This window comes from Mirounga leonina, unplaced genomic scaffold (genome assembly GCF_011800145.1).
Source record: "Mirounga leonina isolate KUSES-001 unplaced genomic scaffold, KU_Mleo_1.0 Mir_180, whole genome shotgun sequence".
NCBI lineage: Eukaryota > Metazoa > Chordata > Mammalia > Carnivora > Phocidae > Mirounga > Mirounga leonina.
The window spans coordinates 29,588,819-29,608,655 of NW_023270469.1; the positions used below are offsets into that span (position 1 = coordinate 29,588,819).

At 41.5% G+C, this 19,837-nt stretch overlaps 1 protein-coding gene across 2 annotated transcripts in view; it reads right to left on the minus strand.

Annotated features, from left to right (window-relative positions):
• Positions 1-19,837, minus strand: part of FTO (FTO alpha-ketoglutarate dependent dioxygenase) — a 373,021-nt gene that overhangs the window by 187,522 nt on the left and 165,662 nt on the right. For both annotated transcript variants that reach the window (XM_035025197.1, XM_035025199.1), the window contains exons 6-7: positions 19,431-19,574; positions 11,912-12,031 (exon numbers count right to left, since the gene is read on the minus strand). In XM_035025197.1, coding sequence (XP_034881088.1) covers positions 11,912-12,031; positions 19,431-19,574 — 264 coding nt within the window. The remainder of the gene's footprint in view (positions 1-11,911; positions 12,032-19,430; positions 19,575-19,837) is intronic.

Here is a 19,837-nt window from a genome sequence, read left to right on the forward strand (position 1 = left end):
CACGTTGGCTGTATTTCAAAAGACTTTTATGCAAGTACTTAAGTCCTCAAAACTGTCGCCTCTCCAAGAGGGGGTGGAGATGTCGCCTCCTCCAGACCTCAATTCCCATATCAAAAAAGTAAAATAAAATGAGAGAGACCTAAAGAGGAAGAGAATCAGAAATGGCTCACCCAGGGGAAGACCTGCCTCTGACCGAAATTCAAAATTATGAGGCTGACACTCAATTTGTGAGGGAAAAAAAAAGACCTTGGCAGGAAAATACATCAACTCGTTTGTAGTTCCTTCCGCAAATGGACAATGTTGCTTATTTGCCGTATTCGGGATGCAGATAGGTCTTGAAATTTGGACAAATAATAGAATTTTGACGCTTTGCCCTTTGCCAATGCAAGATCATAGGATAGATTTCATTTTCTTTTTAGCTGCCCATGATTAGCACTTGGCTTTCCATGACTGTTTGAGGAAGGCAGTCATTAAGGGGTGAAAGCACTGTACCTTGCAAAGAAATGCATTAGAAAAGGCTCCTTGCTAATCTCCCTAATCTTATCTCTCACTACTGGACTCACACAAACCACACTCCATCCAGTCTAATCAAGTTTGTGAGCAGATTTTGTGTTTTCCCACCATGATGTCTCTGCTTCTAGCATCTCTGAATATCCTCCACCCATTGCCATCTATCAAAATCCTCTGTATTCCCAAAGGCCTATGTCAGAATCCACTCTCCCCTTTGATTTTTCTTCCTCTGAATTACTTACTGCCTTGTGCCTTATCAACCTGGGAGACAGAAGGCCTGGCTTTTTGTAGAACTTCACACTTATCTGCACAAAGTGAAGCAGATGAATGAGGAAATGACTAGAATGAAGAATGAATATTTCTTTTTTGATGCCACTCTATTAAAATAGGTTGCAAATATCATTACGGTCCCAATTTTTTTTAAGGTACATTCCATCAAAAGATCTCAGTGTGGAATAACAAAAAAGAAAACGCAAAAGGTGTTAATGTTCCAGATTTAAAAGACAGAAACTAAGGGTCTTAACACAACAGCCTTTTTTATGAGACTATTCTATCAATTTCCAGGCTTTGCAGACCACTCAGTGAGGAGGTCAGTTTCTTTCAGAGCCCTTATTTGCTGCCCCCTCCCCCTTGAAATGTAATCAAGACTATTCCAATCTAGACAGAAAACAACACTACCTAGCTAACTGAACTAACTGAGCCAGATTCTTTTTCCCAACAAAGGAAAAAAAACATTTTAGAGATAGATCCTGAGAACCCCAGCAGGCCACCTTGTGCTCCTTATGCCTGGCTAGGAGGATCCCATATATATTCACTCTGTCTCAAGACAAAGAGAGATGGAACATTCCAGAACAACCAGTCAGAAGACCTTGGGGTCAGCAGCCAACACCACTGATTTCTCTCCTTCTTCCTTAACAAACGTAGGGGAAAGGAGTGAGGAATCTTCAGCCTCCAGTGGCATGCACATTGAAACCCTTGGTAAGGCCTGGATCCCCCACCACTTCACTCAAGGAGCCAGGGCTGCCTCATGGACTCAACTCAGCAGTAGCAGTTCTGCTGCTTGTAAAATTACAACCAAACTTTTCCCTTTGTTCTAGCAAAAGACTTCCTGTGAGAAAGCAGTAATCCTTTAAAGCTTTCCAGCCCAGAGGTCTCTCCTGGTTTGTATTCCCCCAGCCCCAGCCCCCAGAGGAAAAGCTCAATCACATCACAAGGCATTTCTTGGTTCCAAGCTGTACTGGGGCTCAAGGACTCCTGGTGAGGAAAGAAAACTGGTCATCTGAACATCCTTTCTGAGGATCTGTCTGAAGTGTAGACAAGCAGCAAAGATGAATATTAATATGCCTTCCATCATCAAAAGCTATTGCATACCCAAAGGATGATAAATATTTTAATCAGTTTTCAGCTTGTCTAGCGGAAGTCAGTTTACTCCTCAGAGATTTCCCTAGTTCTGTGCCCAAAACCTGTCCAGTATACACTGCTTTCCCTATATAACTTTCGGAAATTAGTAATAAAAAGTCCAAGCTTTGTTAGGGAACTCATTTAATTTTTTGACAATTTTACTCTATTAAGTTTTCCAAGAACAGGAAAATCTAAAATACAAATAATGCCAATAGATGAGACGAAACACCACGATTCTAACTTTTAGCAGCACGGCTGCTAATAAGCTACTTACGCCTCCCATTTAAAAAATTTTTTTCATATTTGCATAAGTTGTTTGCCAGTGACTGCTCAATCTTCTCAGAGTAAATGCCAAAGGCATAAAACTAGGACCTTCTCAGGCATCCTCTGTGCTTTCGATATTATTAATTTTTTAAATGTTAAAGGTGTTTGGGGGTATTGTTTGGGGGGGTTACATTTGTTTAAAAATGAAACTAACCCCACAATATTCCTGCTAAGCAGGACCTGACATTTTAGGGAAATGTACAGAGTTAAAAAGAATTTATTAAAGGCCATGCTGTTTAACATGGGTGGGAGGAAATGGCTGGACCGGAACGCTGACCTCACATCGATTTGTTTCTTCAACAAGTGTCAGGTACCTACTGTTCGAGGAGCTAGGGAAATCACAATGAAGGAGACAAAGTCCGGCTCTCACAGGGATATTAGGTAGAGGCAGACAATAAATGAGGATCATGGCAGATGGTGGAGAGCAATAGGAAGCAAAGTGGAACAGGATAAGGTACTCTCTATCATAAGAAACTCTTCAAGGAGTGACATGAGCAGAGAGACCTGAATGAGGTGAGGGAGTGAGTCATGCAAATTAACAGAGGGAAGAATATTCTAGATGGCGGTGACAACAAATGCAAAGGCCATGATGCAGGAGGAGGCTGGGCATGTTCTAAAGACAGTAGGAGGGTGAGTGGGGGGCTGGGAGGGAGGAGAAATAATGTTCTGGGGGAAGGGCGGACAGACCCTGTAGTGCTCTAGGCTCGTTGAGAGGAAGAGGGATGTCTGCACGTGTTGGTAAGTTTGGGCTGGGGAGTGAAATACCAGACTTATATTTTAAAGGAACACTCTCTAGGGATGCCTGGGTGGCTCAGTCGGTTAAGTATCTGCCTTCAGCTCAGGTCCTGATCCCAGGGTCCTGGGATCGAGTCCCACATTGGGCTCCCTGCTCAGCGGGGAGTCTGCTTCTCCCTTTGCCTGCCGCTCTCCCCGCTTGTGCGTGCACTCTCTCTCTCTCTCTCTCTCTGACAAATAAATACATAAAATCTTTTAAAAAAATAAAGAAACACTCTCACAGGGATGGACGCAGGGTGGTAGAAGCAGGGAGGCTATTTGGACAAATGATGGTGGTTCTTACGAAAGTGGTAGCACAGAGGGTGGTGAAGGGTGGCCAGATCATGAATATTTTGAAAACAGAATTAACAGGATTCACCGATGAATCAAGAGATAAATCAAGAGAACTCCAAGGTTACAGGTTGAGTAACTGGACAGTGCAAATTATTGAACTGTGTGATCCTGGGAGAAAGACCTGGAGATTATAGGAATCAAGAGTTTGGTTTGAGATATGTTACATTTGAGATATTATGACTAAATAGCTAATAAACACGGTCCACCTTGCCCAACCACTATTCAGGTCTCCAAGACATCAAGACCCCAGTACCCAGATAATAGATAATTTATTACAGGCACTGGAATATCCCACCACTTCCATCCGTTAAAAAATTCACTATTAACTGCATGAAAAGTATATGACGTTAAATAAAATACAAGCCCTCTTGATCCCCCAACATCTGTTAAAGATCTGATGCATTATTCTGGGTATTTCATAATTGCTCATTTAAATTAATAATATTTAAGTAAAGGGATATACACTATCAAGCTACCACCTGTTCCAAGTCTTCATGACCAAAGCAGATATGTCTGAAACAGTAGAAATTAATTTTGAGTATTGCCATAGTACTCCAGATTTTTATTTGAAGGCTAATTTTGTCAATCAATCAAAAACAAGTTGGAAGTTATCTGAGATTTTTATACACATCAAGGAAAAATTTACAAATGAGATCGTCACAGGTGGTTCCAGATGGGCTGAGGTCACATAGAGGAAATACAAAAAAAAGTCAATCATAATTTACATGTTAGGGGAAAAGATGGTGTTAAAAACATCATCTACAAATGATCACAGAGATACTTTCAGGAATACTGAAAAGGCAACATATCAAGTTTCCCTTAGTTTAAAAAAAGGTCATTCTTTTGCAGATGTCAATGAAAAGAGAGCAGGATCATGGTTGTTACCCTTAATGCACGGAAGGGCCGACTTAATGTGTTCCCAGAGCTCTCTGGTAAGTCAGATTTTGGCACTGGGAGCACATTTCTCCATAGAGACATTTTTGCAAAATATGGAGAGATTCCCAGCCCAGCTTCCCAAAGTATTTAGCCCACAGTGGGGTAGAAACATTACGAGAGTAGCAATGGGCTCCAATTCATTGAGTCCCTCTAGCTCCAGGACTGACCCCAGTTCTGGAGGAAGGGAGATGAGAAAAGGGGAGAGACGCTGTCACTAAGGGGGACTTAGTCAAATGACCTCTAAGTAAGGGCTCCTAAACTGAGGACTGTCGACACTTCCTTTTAAAATCACTGGTGGTGGGGCGCATGGTGGCTCAGTCGGTTAAGCGTCTGCCTTCGGCTCAGGTCATGATCTTATTAGGATCCTGGGATGGAGCCCCACGTTGGGCTCCACGCTCAGCAGGGAGTTTGTTTCTCCCTCTCTCTCTGCCCCTCCCCCTGCTCGTGCTCTCTCTCTCTCTCTCTCTAATAAATAAGATCCTTAAAAAAATAAAATAAAATCGGGGCACCTGCGTGGCTCAGTCGTTAAGCATCTGCCTTCGGCCCAGGTCATGATCCCAGGGTCCTGGGATTGAGCCCCGCATCGGGCTCCCTGCTCAGCGGAAGCCTTCTTCTCCCTCTCCTGCACCCCCTGCTTGTGTTCCCTCTCTCACTGTGTCTCTCTCTGTCAAACAAATAAAAAAAAATCTTAAAAAAAAATAAAATAAATAAAATAAAATCACCAGTGCTGATGCCTGTGTGTGTACAGTATTTTATATGTTATATACTTTTTCATTTGATCATCGTAACAATTTTCTTCAGAAGGTAACAGTTTTAGGGACCATTCATTAACCAACTTGGGGGAAAAAAGATCCTATAATCTTGATAATGTTCCCAACAACTAGCATACATCCTGTGGAGATCTTGTTTTTCTTTCAAAACTGTAGGCCTGCCGATTTTTTTCTAACATAACTTCATTCTTCTAAACAGAGACTCTTCTAGAATATTTCAAAAGTCTTTCTAATAAGATAAACAACAGACTAGAGCTGAATTTAATGCCCTACTCCCCACCTCAGCCACCCACCCTCCAAAAGAACTAGAAGAAATAAGGTATAGAATTGTTTGGGGCTGTAACTTTTCCAGGAAAAAATGGAAATTACTGACACCCCAATCTGGCACCCAGAGTTCTGATTCATATCTGAAATGCTATGATGGTTGGCTAGTCAAAGGAATCCAAAAGATATGCCAGCAGCCAAGGCTGCAAGAGCACCCCCCCAGGGGAAAGAAGCAGGATCTTCACACCTCTGCATCAATCTGAAATCTGGCGTGGTTACAATTACTTAAAACAACCAAATCTGTCTATTTGAAAAGAAAACAGAACATGTGTGAAACGTGCACGTGTGCCTGTGTGTGCGTGTGCGCACGTGTGTGTGTGCATGTGCATTTAACAAAGGCTAGCAAAATGTAGCTAAAGCCTATGGAATCGAGGCTAAAAGAGAAACTGTGGCTGTTTATTCCAGGTTTTCTCTGCGTGTGCTAACAAGAGTTAAGAGAGATGGCAAGGCTCGTACTTGGGAGTTTCCCAGCTTCCGTCACTCTGTCTCGCTGTTTTCGGCTTCTTTAGCCTTGTTCCTCTTGTGTGCAGAGCAGAGGCACCTGAACGATCCTCTTCACATTCCTGGGATGTAACAGGCACATCCTAGTGCTTGGTACCAATAACGCTCAACTCCCATACAGCACAAGTAAGGGTTAAAAACAGAAAGTCCTACCCACTGGTTTGCTCTGATATTCCCGGAGATATTGTCACTGGATGTATCCTCAGTAGAATTCTATTCAACACCTCTGTCTTTAAGTACAAAGCTGTAGGCTGTAGCAGCTTTAAGAAACATAAGTATCCCTTTTTTCTGCTGCACAGTATCTGTGTGTGAAATTCTCTAAAGGGGTTTAAGTATTTACCCTGAACACTATCAGACGGTTTCTAAAATTTTCCTTATCCAGTTGCAAAAACACTTCAAAGAGAATCATAAACACAGTCCTTTGTGCTTTCGATGCACATTCTGTTTCTCAAGCTTAAGCCTGAATTCTCTTGGAATTGTAAATTTTTTTCCCCAAAAAGACAGGATACACAATGCTTTTTTTTTTTTTTTAATTCATTACTAAGTCTGCAGCAACTAAGGGAAAAACTGGAAAACTCTGAGAGAAATCCAGAAGGCAATCAAAGAAGGAATCAAAACCTGTTAGAAATTCATTGCTAAATTACACATACAATTTCCCCTCAGATATTTTACTCTTAATAGAACGATGCGCTGTGGGGAACAGCGGTGGGGGGCTGGGGAGGGAGGAGGGTGGAAAGCAGCAACCTTCAGTGAACACGTTTAAGATAACAAAAAAGGTGAGCCCAGGATTTTTAGCCACTGTAGCTGAAAAGTGACATTTTTTTCTTTTTTTTCCTCCAAATTTCCAAAGTTAAATATAGAGGTCCCCAAACTCAGTGTCTGTGTACATAATTTGAATTATTGGATACTTGTGACTGTTAACCTGCCTCCAATCTGTGCTTATCCTGAGCCACTCAGCACTGCACCAGTCAGAAAAGGGAGAAGGGAACTTAAATTTTAATTTAAAACCACCAGACATCTCACACCAAATCCTAAATTACTATAATATCTTCTGCTCCTTTATCAGTGATGCTACTTCTGAAAAATGGAAGCAAGGATTATGTTTGCAAATATAATTCAGTATATACATTAACACTAAAAGGGGAGATATTTATATATATACACACACATATATTTACACAGACGTATATGAATATGAGTTGGTAACTTCACTATTAACATGGGCAGAAAATTAATATGTAATTTTAATTTTATTATTCCTCCTACCCCCCAAAATCTTTAATCTTAGAAGAAAGCTTAAAATGAACTTAGCTAATTGAACTGTAATAGAATAGCCAATACTGGGATACCCAGTGTATATTTCAGTGTACGAAAAAGCAGCCTTGTTCCTCTGTTCAGCTACAAAGAATTTAATCTAAAGCATTGTGATGAGAGCTTCATTAATCTCTCCAAAAACAAACAAACTGCTCCTCGGCTCAGTCACTGCCCAGGACTGTGTAAGCTATACCAGGAAAGGCTCCACCAGACAGCCGTGGACAGGCTCCTGGCATGAGCTCTCCCAGATGATTGACACAGGCCAAAATGACAAGGAAAAACCTATGACTCATCTCAAAATTAAACTATTATAACAAACTTGTAAAGGACAACCTTTACATTTGTAAGTACCTTTCTCTCTTAAAACTTTTAACAACAAGAAACTGGTAACAGAATTAAATAAAACACCTACTCGTTTTCCAGGTCTCTCTGCTCTCCTGTGCCAAATTTTAACATAAATGGGTAGAATTTAATGCAGCCTATAGCTTACCCAACATAATTATATATTGTGTTTTACAGTGTTTCAAAACGGATACATTAAAATGCTCCAGTCTTGGCTCCTTCCCACTAAAGTCAATAAAGGTTAGAAAGGCCAACTGCCATATAAACACACTGCTATCCCAGCACGAAGAACTGTCAAGACAGGAAATGCAAAACATTCAAAACGATCAGGATTCTACTCTTCTCTCCTAAACGAAAGAAGCACTAAAAAGAAAAGAAAAGAAAAGAAAAAGCATGAAGAAATTTCTCTCCAGTATATCAATCATCAGTACTTCTGAAAATGTTTACTCTGGAAATTATTCTAGAATATTTCCATTGGATTATACTAAATTAACCTTTTGTTTTTTAAGGCCAAAGGGAAATGAATAAATGTCATCAATTTAGAGGACATCACACCTAGCATTCTTTCTCGTATCGTTGTGAATTTGATGGTGTTAAAACATTTTTATAGGTAAAATAAATGTCAGTTTTGCAAAGTGCGATACCAGACCCTGAGAGACAAATGGCCTATCCATTGAATCTCTGGCTACAGCAAGACTTCCTCACCTCACAGGAGACTTCGGCTTTTCATATTTCTCTTTACCCAGAAAGCAAAGCTTGTACAGTTTCTTTCAAATGGTAACTCTCTCTTATCCTGAAGAGTCGCCTCATAATACAGTAATCTTGGTTGTGAGGTGGTGGGTTGGTTTAAGAAAATAAAATAAAATACAAATATCTGAATAGCGTTCCAGGGTTATAATAAGACCATCCTGAACAGGGAGCAAAGATGAGAAGAAAAGGCAAGGCTAAATTCTTAGGTTATACGAAAGGGTTGTGCTGCTTTGGGGTTAATGGCTCATAAATTCATGAGGTAATATTCAGGGAAAATGTGGTATTTTATCAGAATGTCATTCAAATATAAGGTTTAACATTTACATATAAGAGCAAGCACAGAGTAAAACTATCCTGGGGGTGGGGGGGAGAAGTGGCGAGAATAAACTGTGTTAAAAACAGTGCTTGCTGGAACAGAGAATGGGAAGTAGAGGCTAGGGGAGTTTTAGACACAGTGGACTAAACGTTCTGAAATATGGTTATGACATGTGAAGAAGCAATTACCATTAAGGGAAGAAATGCGATTGCAAAGCTCATTTTCCATTCTTCTGTATCCAACCTGAGACTACACCTTCCAACCACAAAGTGGTGGAAAAAGAAAAAGAACACCGAGACAGAGAGAAATCACAACACCAGTCTCTTCCCTGGTACAAGGGCCGTCAGAGGTTGCTTTACTCATAAGCAAAAGGTGAAAAGTAATGTACATATTGCCTGAGGTTTTTTTGTTTTGTTTTGTTTTCACCAAAAGAGATCGATACTATGGTGCAGAACAGACAAGATACGTTAATTACAGAAGTGTTTCCATAACACACACATGATTTTACAATTAAAAAAATAAAAGCACAGAGATAAAGAAGAATCATTTGTCTAAAAGGATAATAATTTTGAGTAATATATTCCCTGGAAGCAAAGTGAGTATGTTCAGAAATGCTGTTCAGATTAGTCTAATTCTACAGAACCCAAATGTGCACTTTTTATGTTAAATTGCTGTTGAATTTGTTAACCCACAACTGATTTCCTGTGTTAGGGAATCTTGGAGATTACAGCTAACTTGAAGCAACAGGGATAATTCTTGACAGTTAATGGTACATTTGTATGCATTTTCCTGAAAGGCCAGCATCTTGAGGCCTCAAACTGGTGGCTCAACACTGCCCCCTACTGCTTGCAACTGCGAACATGGGAGGCGGGCTGGTGCAAAGCAGGAATTCTAGGCGCCCAGCACCAGCTCCGCCCCCCAGTACACAAATACCAGATGGCACTGCACTAACAGAGCCCCAGAACCATAGACTTTACTTCCCCAATGATCCTTATCTTCTGTCTCTCCCAATAGCAAAAATAAATTATTATGAATTTGTTAAAGGTCATTTAAAGAGGCTTGAAGCCATGCTTAGATTTAATTTGGAAGTATCATCCCTTTTATCTTGGCCCAAACCTTCACTCAGCTGATAATGATCACCCTGAGGCTGGCTGAGGAGAGACACTGGGGCCATTGATTTCACTGGGAACACTCAGTAATGCCCCACCAACTGCAAGGAAACTCGCTCTGGAGCCCTCCGAAGATTGCTCTTCTTCTTGGTATTTTTTGCACAAGAGTCATAAAGTAAACAGAAGATATTCCATCTAACTAATGTGCCATGGCCCGATTAAAAAAAAAAAAATTATAACTAAAGCTTTTAAATGAATTCATAATGAATGTAATCAGTAAGTTCCCAACACCAAAGACTACTCTTTAGAAGAAGAAAAAAACAAAACAAAACCTTGAACAAAAAGAAATGCAAAGAATTTTTTTTTTTAACAAAATCAATGAGTTCCTTTCTTATTTATTTGCCAATTCAAATGTTCTAATCTGCGGAGTTGTCAAATTACAATCCCAAAGTCAACCTGATGTCTTAAGAGTCAAAGTCTGGCAAATAAAGAGGTTCTTCTAACTCATATGTAAATGGACAAAACCAGAATAACACAGTAAAAAATTCCCTGAAACTGAAGCTGCCTTTATATATACATCCCATAAAAATGAAGCATACACCACACAGCCTAATTTTAGGAACAGAACTAACTAAGGAGATTAAGGCATGGACTTTTCATTACCTCCAACTCAGTTTTACAATGCTCAGTTTTACACTGAGACTCAGGTCTTTGGAGGAATCCATTTTTGTGATACTGTTAGTACAATAAAAGGAGGATTATAACATTCCTTCCTCAGACATATATCCATGAAAAGGCATCATTTAAAGATCTGAGGAGATGTCTGGAAAGCAAGGACTTCCGGATTCTGACATAGACTTTCAAACTAAGACCGCTTCAGGGTTATGACTTGATATTTTCATTATTATAAAATACACATTTTTGCAGCTACACATTTTTGCAGACCAGTTCACTGTTTCCAGTACATTTCCAAGTCTGTGCAGTGGTACTACCTAGAGTTGGGCAGGCTTTTATCACTTTTCCACTACGTTCCCAAGTCGACGGGTTGGAGGCAGGACAGTGAGGCAGTGAAGGGCTTGACTCTGGAGCCAGCCTTCCTGAGCTCAAATCCCAGGTCCCCCCACTTCAGGGGCTGTATGATCGTGAGGAAGTTATGTAAACCTTTTGTGGTTCAGTCTCCTGGTTTATGAAATAGAGAACCATTATACCTACTTCATGGGGTTGTCATAAAAGTTAAATAAGTTATATATAAAACATTCGGAATAGTGCCTGGTACTTCATAAGTATCACATAAGAGTCTGCTATTACTATTATTTAAATTAAGACAATTCAAAACTTGCAAGTGGCCTCAACTCTCCTTCCAGCTACACTTCCGACTACATCCCCTGACACCTTGCTCCAGGGCAGGCTGTCCTTCCCCACTTGCCATCTTGTTAGTGCACTTCCTGGAGCCTGATGTTCCTCTCCAAATGCCCTATCTGACCCTACTCCTCCCCATCCAAAGTCCCCAAAAGCCACATCTATTGTTTCACAAAAGTCCGGGTCCAGTGCTCTGAATTTAATACTCCCTCCTCTGGACCGTGATTTTTTTTTTTTTTTTAATCTCTATTACAGGCTTTCATTTTAGCTAATGTAACACCTGGCTACATTCACGTCTCTCTCCTTGTTAAACTGAATGTAGTGGTTAAGAGCACAAGCCATACAGCCAGACTGCCTGGGTCTCCATCTTGCTCAGCCACTTACTCTCTGACCTTGGGCGAGGCACTTAATTTCTCAATGTCTCAGTTTTCACATCTATAAATTAAGACTCTTATATAGAGTTTCTACACTTCGTAGGGCTATTGTATGAATTTCAGAAGTTAATACGGGGAAAACCCTTAGAACGGTGCCTGGTGAGTCTGAAAAGGCAAATGAATTTTAAATCTTCTTGCTGCACTATTGTTCCCTCCACGTCACTTCCTAGCATGTGTCCAACATGGTGCCTTGTATGTTGGAAATACTCGATAAAACGCTCACTGAACTAAACTGAGCTTGTACAGACAAAATTGGGGCTGTTCCTTACCAAGAGTTACCTGACTCAATAGTTTAGAATAATGAATTATGTATTTGCCTATGCAAATTAGGCAGCAGAGGAGTTACAGAGCAGAGCATCCCAGAAAATATGGTCCCGGACCTGATGTACTTACCACGCCTTCCATCTTCTTCCACAGTCCTTCCAGTTGAGTCATGGGTTGACACCACCAATCAGTGCATTTTCTGTATCGATTGCCTTGAAACCAATACTGTCTCAGCCATTCGAACTCGACCTGGGGACCATAAGGAGAAGGCAGTTGTTATAATGCCCTCGTGAGGGACAATCAAGGACAACAAGGTCGTCACTCGATTCTCTGCCAGTCACTTAATTGCCACAGGGTGAGAAAAGGTGAGAAAAGCTCAGCCTAACCAGTTTTCAATATAACCTGGAGTCTCCAGAGCATTTCTGCAAAGCCAAGAAAAGAGCAGTCTTAAAACTGAGGTCTTCTTAGCGAGAAAACCCAGCTTGGGGTGGGGAGGGGTTTTCCATCACATTTATTAGTCAGACGTGAGGAAACTATATGTTCATCAACAAATCCTGAAAAAAAATTAATTAATAAAAATAAATTTTACCAAAAAAAAGCAAAACAAAACACAAATACTGAGATCCTAAAGTATAGAGCAGCCTGCACTCTGTAGGGAAGATATGATCAAAATCAGTTTTTATTAAACATCTTTATTAAAGACTAGTACTTAGAGCAAAACACAGACACATATTAAGAGATATCAATTTCAAGTTTCTTAAATTTAAAACCAATAAAGAATTTACTATGGGCCAGGAGGAGCTGGTGAGAATCCTAGCCCTTATAACGAAATAATACAAAGTTAATTGTGGGGGTGTGTATTAAAGTAACAGCCATTCAAATTGTTACTTTTCAACTCAGGGCACATGATAATAGGTAGAAAGAGCAGCAAAGACATTAATAATTGCTTTTCCTTCCTATGAACCTACTATGGTTATTATTATGGTTATTATATGCCACCTTAGCATTCCTCCTTCTATTCTAGCAAAACCCCGCTATTCATTTGGTAAATGACCCACCTCCCCAGTTCATGTGGTCTGGGGAGAGCTCCAACCCCAATACCAGGGGTGGAGTGTGCCACCCAAGTGTCAGCCAATCAGCCCACCACATTTCTCTAGTCACAGAATCAGGTATGGGGGCAATCACCGTATGTTCAATCACAGTAAGTCTGAAGACTGAGAAGATTCAGGAAGAGCATTCTACAACCATTTTGCCACAAATGGGGAAAATGGAGACAACAAAGTAGGAAGCAACTGCAAGATAAAAAGATAAAAACCAGGCGGTGATACCACCTGGCCCTTGATCAAGCTGTTCCTGAAGCCTTTTTCTACTTAAGCCAATTCAGGCTGAGTTTTCTGTCCCTTGCAACTGAAACAATCCCAATATATGTAGATGAGAGGCTGAGTAAAGTTTTGGAAGGGTAAGAAACTATTTTCTATCCACTTTCCATATATTCAAAAACTCATCTTCAACTTGAAAAGAATCAAATTTTATCGTCAAAGTACAAGTCTATTCATCCCCCAAACTCTTTTTACCTCTGCCCTCTAAAGAAGTGTAGAGCTTTCACAGCTTAATGTTGGGTCGTCTGACTTTGCTCAGGTAATCGTGTTCCCTATACAGACAAACTATTATAATCTTTACCTGTTACCACAAAGAATTTTTGTGTTTATCCATATTGAACTTTCATGAGGCAAACAAAAGCAACTTGTGAAGATTTAACAATGGTGAAAATGGCTCAAATAACTAACCTGAGAACACCCAGTCATATGAAAGGGTTTTAGTTTACATTAACCAAATGTTTGTTTGATATGCAGAACTGATTTCAGTTAAAGCTGTTTAAACAAAAAAAAAAAAGGAATGTAGACAATATTAAGACAATAGTTGCTGAACCTTATCTGTGGTATTAAGAGACAGCTGTAAACTTGACTGCTTTGAAGGAGAGCGAATACAAGTGTAGTTCAACTCTGAAGATACAGGTTTAACAACGTTATTTATTACAAGACGACTTATTTTTAAGAGATTTTGCATGAAATGTGTTCACGCTTCAGGAACAGCCTATCAGCATGGCATCACGCCCTACGTCAGGGAGAGCTGAAAAGATTTTAAAAGGTTTTCCTATCTTGAGGCCGGTTATTTCCATTGTTGAGGACACTGTGGTATCCCTGGAAAGAAAATCGATTATCCTATGTAATTAGTTCATTCATCTATCAGGGTCTAGATTTCAGGAATTTAAAACTCAGAAGGCAGGAGAGGGGCACACCTGGAGACTCCGCTCTCAGACAAGAAAGCAAAGAAAGACCCGGTCCATTGTAATAAGTCACGACTTCCTCTTCCTTAGGTGCCCAGCTATCATTTGAAGCAGACAGTGCCACGAGTAAGAATAAGGGCTCCACTACCAAATGGCTAGGTCACTTGTAAATAAGGATCATTACCTAACAACCACATAGGTTTGTGGTGAGGCTTAGTGGGTTAATAATGAACAGCCTACCATATGCCGGGCACTTGCTAGATGCTAAGAAAGCAAACTGAACGAGGCCATGAGGCCTAGAACTTGTTGTCCCCAAGGATCTCACAATCTGATAAAATTTTCTTAGCAGGAAAAGTTTTAACATCCATGTCAATTAGCGCCCACCCCCCTCCCACTGGGCCAGTCAGTAAAGTTCACCACTGAGGACTTCCTCCCAGCAGAGGTTTATTCATGAGCTGAAGTACTGCCCAGGAGATGACAATCTTTCTGGGCATCAAATCCACTGGCATGCATTTTATTCAACTCCAGAACCTGACTTTTTCGTCTCAGTGTCGTGGGTAAAAAACAGGACAGGATTTTAAGCAAATGTCACCCTCACCACTTCCCCCACTGCCAAAGAGAAGCCGTTGGCTGCTTTCGTAAAAGTAATTAAGGAAGCAAAAAAGATTTCCAGCCCCTTGATTCAGAGTTTGAGTTAACAACAACAACAAAAAAAACAAAAACAACACAAAAACCACCACCAACAAACAAATGAACAAGCAAAAAAAGCTATTTTAACTTTTTTTCCTCCCTAAACTGTGGGGATCAGAAAGGAAAAGTTGCTGGGTGGATGCTGCATAAAAGCTGAAGGGTCAGGACTCAGAATACAAGGGAAGCTTGAATTTCTTCAGGGCTAAAAAATAAAAAACAAAATAAGTAATAAATAAATCAAAGGCCAACCACAGCAACTGACCAATAAAGTTCTAAGCATGCTAGGAGTAGGGTCCCCATCCCTTCTCCAGGGTATGGTGCCCCCGGGAAGCTCATAACTATCAGAGCAGAAATAAAAGACAAGCCATCAGGAGGGCTGTGGCTGACTTGAGGCCAAGGACACGCCACGGGTGACGCAGATCCCCAAAGATGTGAGCCTCAGGGAGACAACACACAGGAACTCTCTTGAGGTTCTCTCTGACTTCATGATGCTTATGAACCAAACTCCCAGATTTTGGACATGCCCTTAAAGGAAATTCACTATGATACAATCTTTTGGGCCAATGCAACACAAAGGTAAGCAATGCCCCCTGGAATTTACCCAAAGCCTACTGACAACCTAGAGGCCTTGCAAGTTCTTGAAGGGCCGTCTGAATGATCAGAGAAATATGAAAATATGTCCACAACAGTGTCAGCTTCATAACTGACTCGGAAAACCATCTCCTCAAACCCTCATAACTAACCTGTACCTGGAACAATCTAAAAGATCTGTCAAGAAACATTTTTCTTCTAAAAGATGTCTAAGAAAAGTCTGAAGGGAAAGAAACCTGCCTACCTGAAACCTTAGGCATTCAACAGTAAAGTTCAAAATCATATTTATGAGCTACCATATATTGTAAATCATCTCAATTCTCTTACAGGTAAAGCAACTGTCACCTACTTTTCTTCTGCCAAGTTAGTGGGCTCTTGGTTTGGCCCCAGCTCAGCTCGCGCAGTTCCCTCATGAGATGCGTGAGCAGGCCCGCTGGGGTTAATGTCTCACTGTAGTAACTGAAATAAATTATCTCATTGAGAAAGATGTGAGACCAGGGAGAGATGCTAATGTCCAGTGTACAAAAAGCCACACTTTAAAGGCCCTTTCAAAGTAACTTTAAAGAAGATGCAGGTTTGACCAGACCCAAACTATTTTTTTTTTTAAAGATTTTATTTATTTGACAGAGAGAAACAGAGCGAGAGAGGAAACACAAGCAGGGGGAGTGGGAGAGGGAGAAGCAGGCTTCCCACCGAGCAGGGAGCCCGATGCGGGGCTCAATCCCAGGACCCCGGGATCATGACCTGAGCCGAAGGCAGCGGCTTAACCAACTGAGCCACCCAGGCGCTCCTTGACCCAAACTATTTTTAAGAAGGAAAACAGAATATTTAAAAACATGCAGCAAGATTCTGCTTCCGACTGGACAAAAAAAAAAAATCTTTGCTAAGCATCTCAAATTAGGAAAAAATAGCTTAAGGTCTTCAGTTCTACTCCCCAAAGTCCCAAATCACTTAGTTAGGAGGCTTCTAAGGAAAACGAGCCACTTCTACACACACATAGCCTGAAAGCCCGCAGCACATAAAACCAAGGGCTTCGTCCTATAACTGGTGCAGCGGAGGCACATGGCTTTTAAGAAAGAGGAAAGCAAACAATAAAGAACCCGAGGGAACTATTACGGACATGTGTGCTATTGCTTAACAACGGGACCCAGTGGAAAGGCAGCATACCAGGGCTCCATCCCAGGCCAGCATGTATGGCCGAAGAGTAGTATCTGCCGATATGCCTTGACATATGGAATTCATTCTTTAAGGGGATGGCCTTGAAGAATCAAAGACTGGGGGGATGGACAAGGTGAGCATGCACGCTATTCAGATGCAAGATCTCTCTCTCTCCCTTCAACCCTCAACCAGTCTCAAGGGGCTAAGGCTTCTGATATAGCTCTATCCCGCTTTGCTAACGTATACAATGACAAAAGCAGCCAGTCACTTTCTGAGACTAATGGGTTCAGATGACAATATTCTGTTAGACAAACAGGGTGATTGCTACAGACCGCCCCCACCGGTTGATGATAACAAAACATCTCAGTCAGTCAGAGAAGAAGACCAGAAGGACAGGGGGCAAAAATAGCCCCGGTAAGTGTTAAAGGGGACACCCATTCTACTAGCCTGAATCCTAACATTGCAAGGTTTGTAGAGAAGGAAAAGACTTACATTTCCAGATTAGAATTTCTTTACTACAAATATGGAGAAAGACATAACTTTGCTCCCAAGTCTAATTTCAGTGAGGTCACCAGGCCCATAAACGCCTATGTCCCTTGAAGTTCTAGCTATCAACAATGTCTCTAGCAAGGACAGAGAAGAGAAAAAAATGGGACACTTATCAGGCACAATGAAGGGAAGAAAGTCAGTCCTGAGTGCAGCTTATGAGCATCAGAAGTGTTGCTCATAAGGAAGAATTCCTTTGCCTTTGGTTCTTGAGATTATGGCAATATTTCACAAAGTGTGGAGCAGTTCATAAGATCCTAAATATCTCTTTTTTTTTTTTTTTAAAGATTTTATTTATTTATTTGACAGAGAGAGACACAGCGAGAGAGGGAACACAAGCAGGGGGAGTGGGAGAGGGAGAAGCAGGCTTCCCGCAGAGCAGGGAGCCCGATGAGGGACTTGATCCCAGGACCCTGGGATCATGACCTGAGCCGAAGGCAGTCGCTTAACCAACTGAGCCACCCAGGCGCCCCTAAATATCTCTTTAAAGACATTTTATGATATTGTGGAAGCAGACACTGTTTGTCCTCTGCTCCAAACCCCTCAGTGGCTCCCCATTTCCCTCTGAGTAAACGGGAAAGTGGTTGTCCTTATAGGGACCTCCAAGGACTGATACGATCTGCTGCCTTCCAGTCCCCTAATACCACCTCTGTGACCTCATGTCCTCTAACTCACAGCTCCACTCCTGCCATTCAAGTCACAATGGTAGACTGTCCCTTACCTAGTCTGGAAACACCAGGCATTCTCCCACATCACAGATTTTGCGGTGGCTTCTCCCTCTGCCCAAATGCTGTTCCCCAGATATCTACATGGCTCACTCCTCATGTCCTTTAAGCCCCTGCCTGCGGCACATCTTCTCAGTGGGAATGTTTTCTAGCTCTCTCAATCTAACATACTACCAGATGAACAGATGCACTAAGTTTATTACTTGTCATCTCCCTACACTAGAACGACTGTTTTACTTACCAGTATATCTTAAAGCACACAGAAGATACCAGACACAAGGTCAGTCATTACTTGTTGAAAGGACGAAAGAGAACATTTTTATATTCCAAATTCTCCATCAATCCTTCCAATTCTAGCAAAGAGAAAGTCGCAGGTTGGTGATAACCTTCAACAGTTCTCTAGCCCTTGGGAATCTCCTTTTTTCCTTTTAATGTTTTTTGTTTTGAGGTATAATTTACCCATGACAAAATTCACCCATTTGAAATATAATATTCAATGTCTGTTAGAAAATGCATGAAGTTGTATGCAAATCTCCCTTCTCCCATGGATAACGGAGACTTGAGGCTCAGAGCCTCCTCCCAGCAAAAGCACCTGCTGGAAGGTGGTAACACTGCTCTGTTTTCAATGGCAAGATTTCCCTGGTTCCTTTCTCTTTTGCCTGGTGATGCTGGCTTCTACTTACAGTGGTAATGCAAAGCCTCCTTTTCAAAGAAATGTATTTACCTAAAAAATGAGCTGAGTTACGGGGCGCCTGGGTGGCTCAGTCAGTTCAGCATTTGACTCTTGATTTTGGCTCGGGTCATGATCTCGGGGTCATGGGATCGATCCCCAAGTCGGGCTCTGTGCTCAGCGGGGAGTCCACTTGGGATTTTCTCTCTCTCCCTCTACCCGCTCTTTCTTGCCTCTAAAATAATAAATAAATAAATCTTTTTAAACAAATGAGCGGAATTTTTAGAAGCCTTAAATAGACCACAACATGGACGGTCCAAAGATAAAGGAACAGCGGAAAGGGTGTTACTGAGAGCAGCAAAGTTTGTGAAACCCTGGATGGTGGGATCCTGCTGGTCTGACTGCAGAACTGCACCTCATTTTGTAAATAACAAGCAAGGCACTGACACTTGCTCTTAGGGCCCACCCATGACCCCTCTGGTCTTTGCGGGAAGACTACTCTTCATGAGTCTCATGCTTCTGCATGTCTTGTGAGCAAGGCACTGACTTCCCTCCACCTCAGCCTCCTACTGCAAGAATGTTTGGTAGCGTAAACAACCTTGGAAGATATAGTTTCTCCTCCAGAACAAAGGGCAGGGATGCTAACAGCCTTGGAGGATAAAGACAGTGTCTGGTTTGGAGCAAAGGTCAGGCATGCTCACTACCTATTATAAAAGATTCAGCTTCCCTTGGCTCAAGTTCCTCTCCTATAACACAAGCCCTGCATGCGTCCACATTATGGGCCCACTTTGCATTGTCCTGCAGAGAGAGGCTTACAGAACTGGCACAAAAATGCAGATACTCTGGCTACTGCTGTCGTTGTAGGTAATTAAACTGTTCTTTGCCTCTCACTGAGGAATTTCAGGGCTCATACCCATATGAAATTATGGCAGATCAACTTGTTAGCTCGCAAGTAGCTTCCCAGTTCTTGAAAAGTCTCACCTCGTTGTGGATTTCTTCTCCTTGTTTCAGAACTGCAGGCTCAAAGGATTTCAAAGAAACATCACCATTGTCCACCTCATTACGGACATTCTGCAGAGCCAGCTGGCAGCGCTCTAAGATATAATCCAAGGTTCCGGTCGAGCACTGCAGAGACAGAACCAGCAATCAAGACTGTAAGCAAAATCCAAGTTTACCATACAATGCTTCCTGGGGATGTTCACATTTGTCCCTTTTCCATACATTCACCTGTTGCCCCCACAGCTCAGCCCATATTCAACCTAAGAATTACTATAGCGGCCTGCTCCCTGGGCTCTGTGCTTAGCCTCACTTGGGCCACTCACCTTGTTGATTTTCTTTTATGATGTGGGCCTTATATCACTAAACCGTAGGCTCTCTGAGGCTAAAAC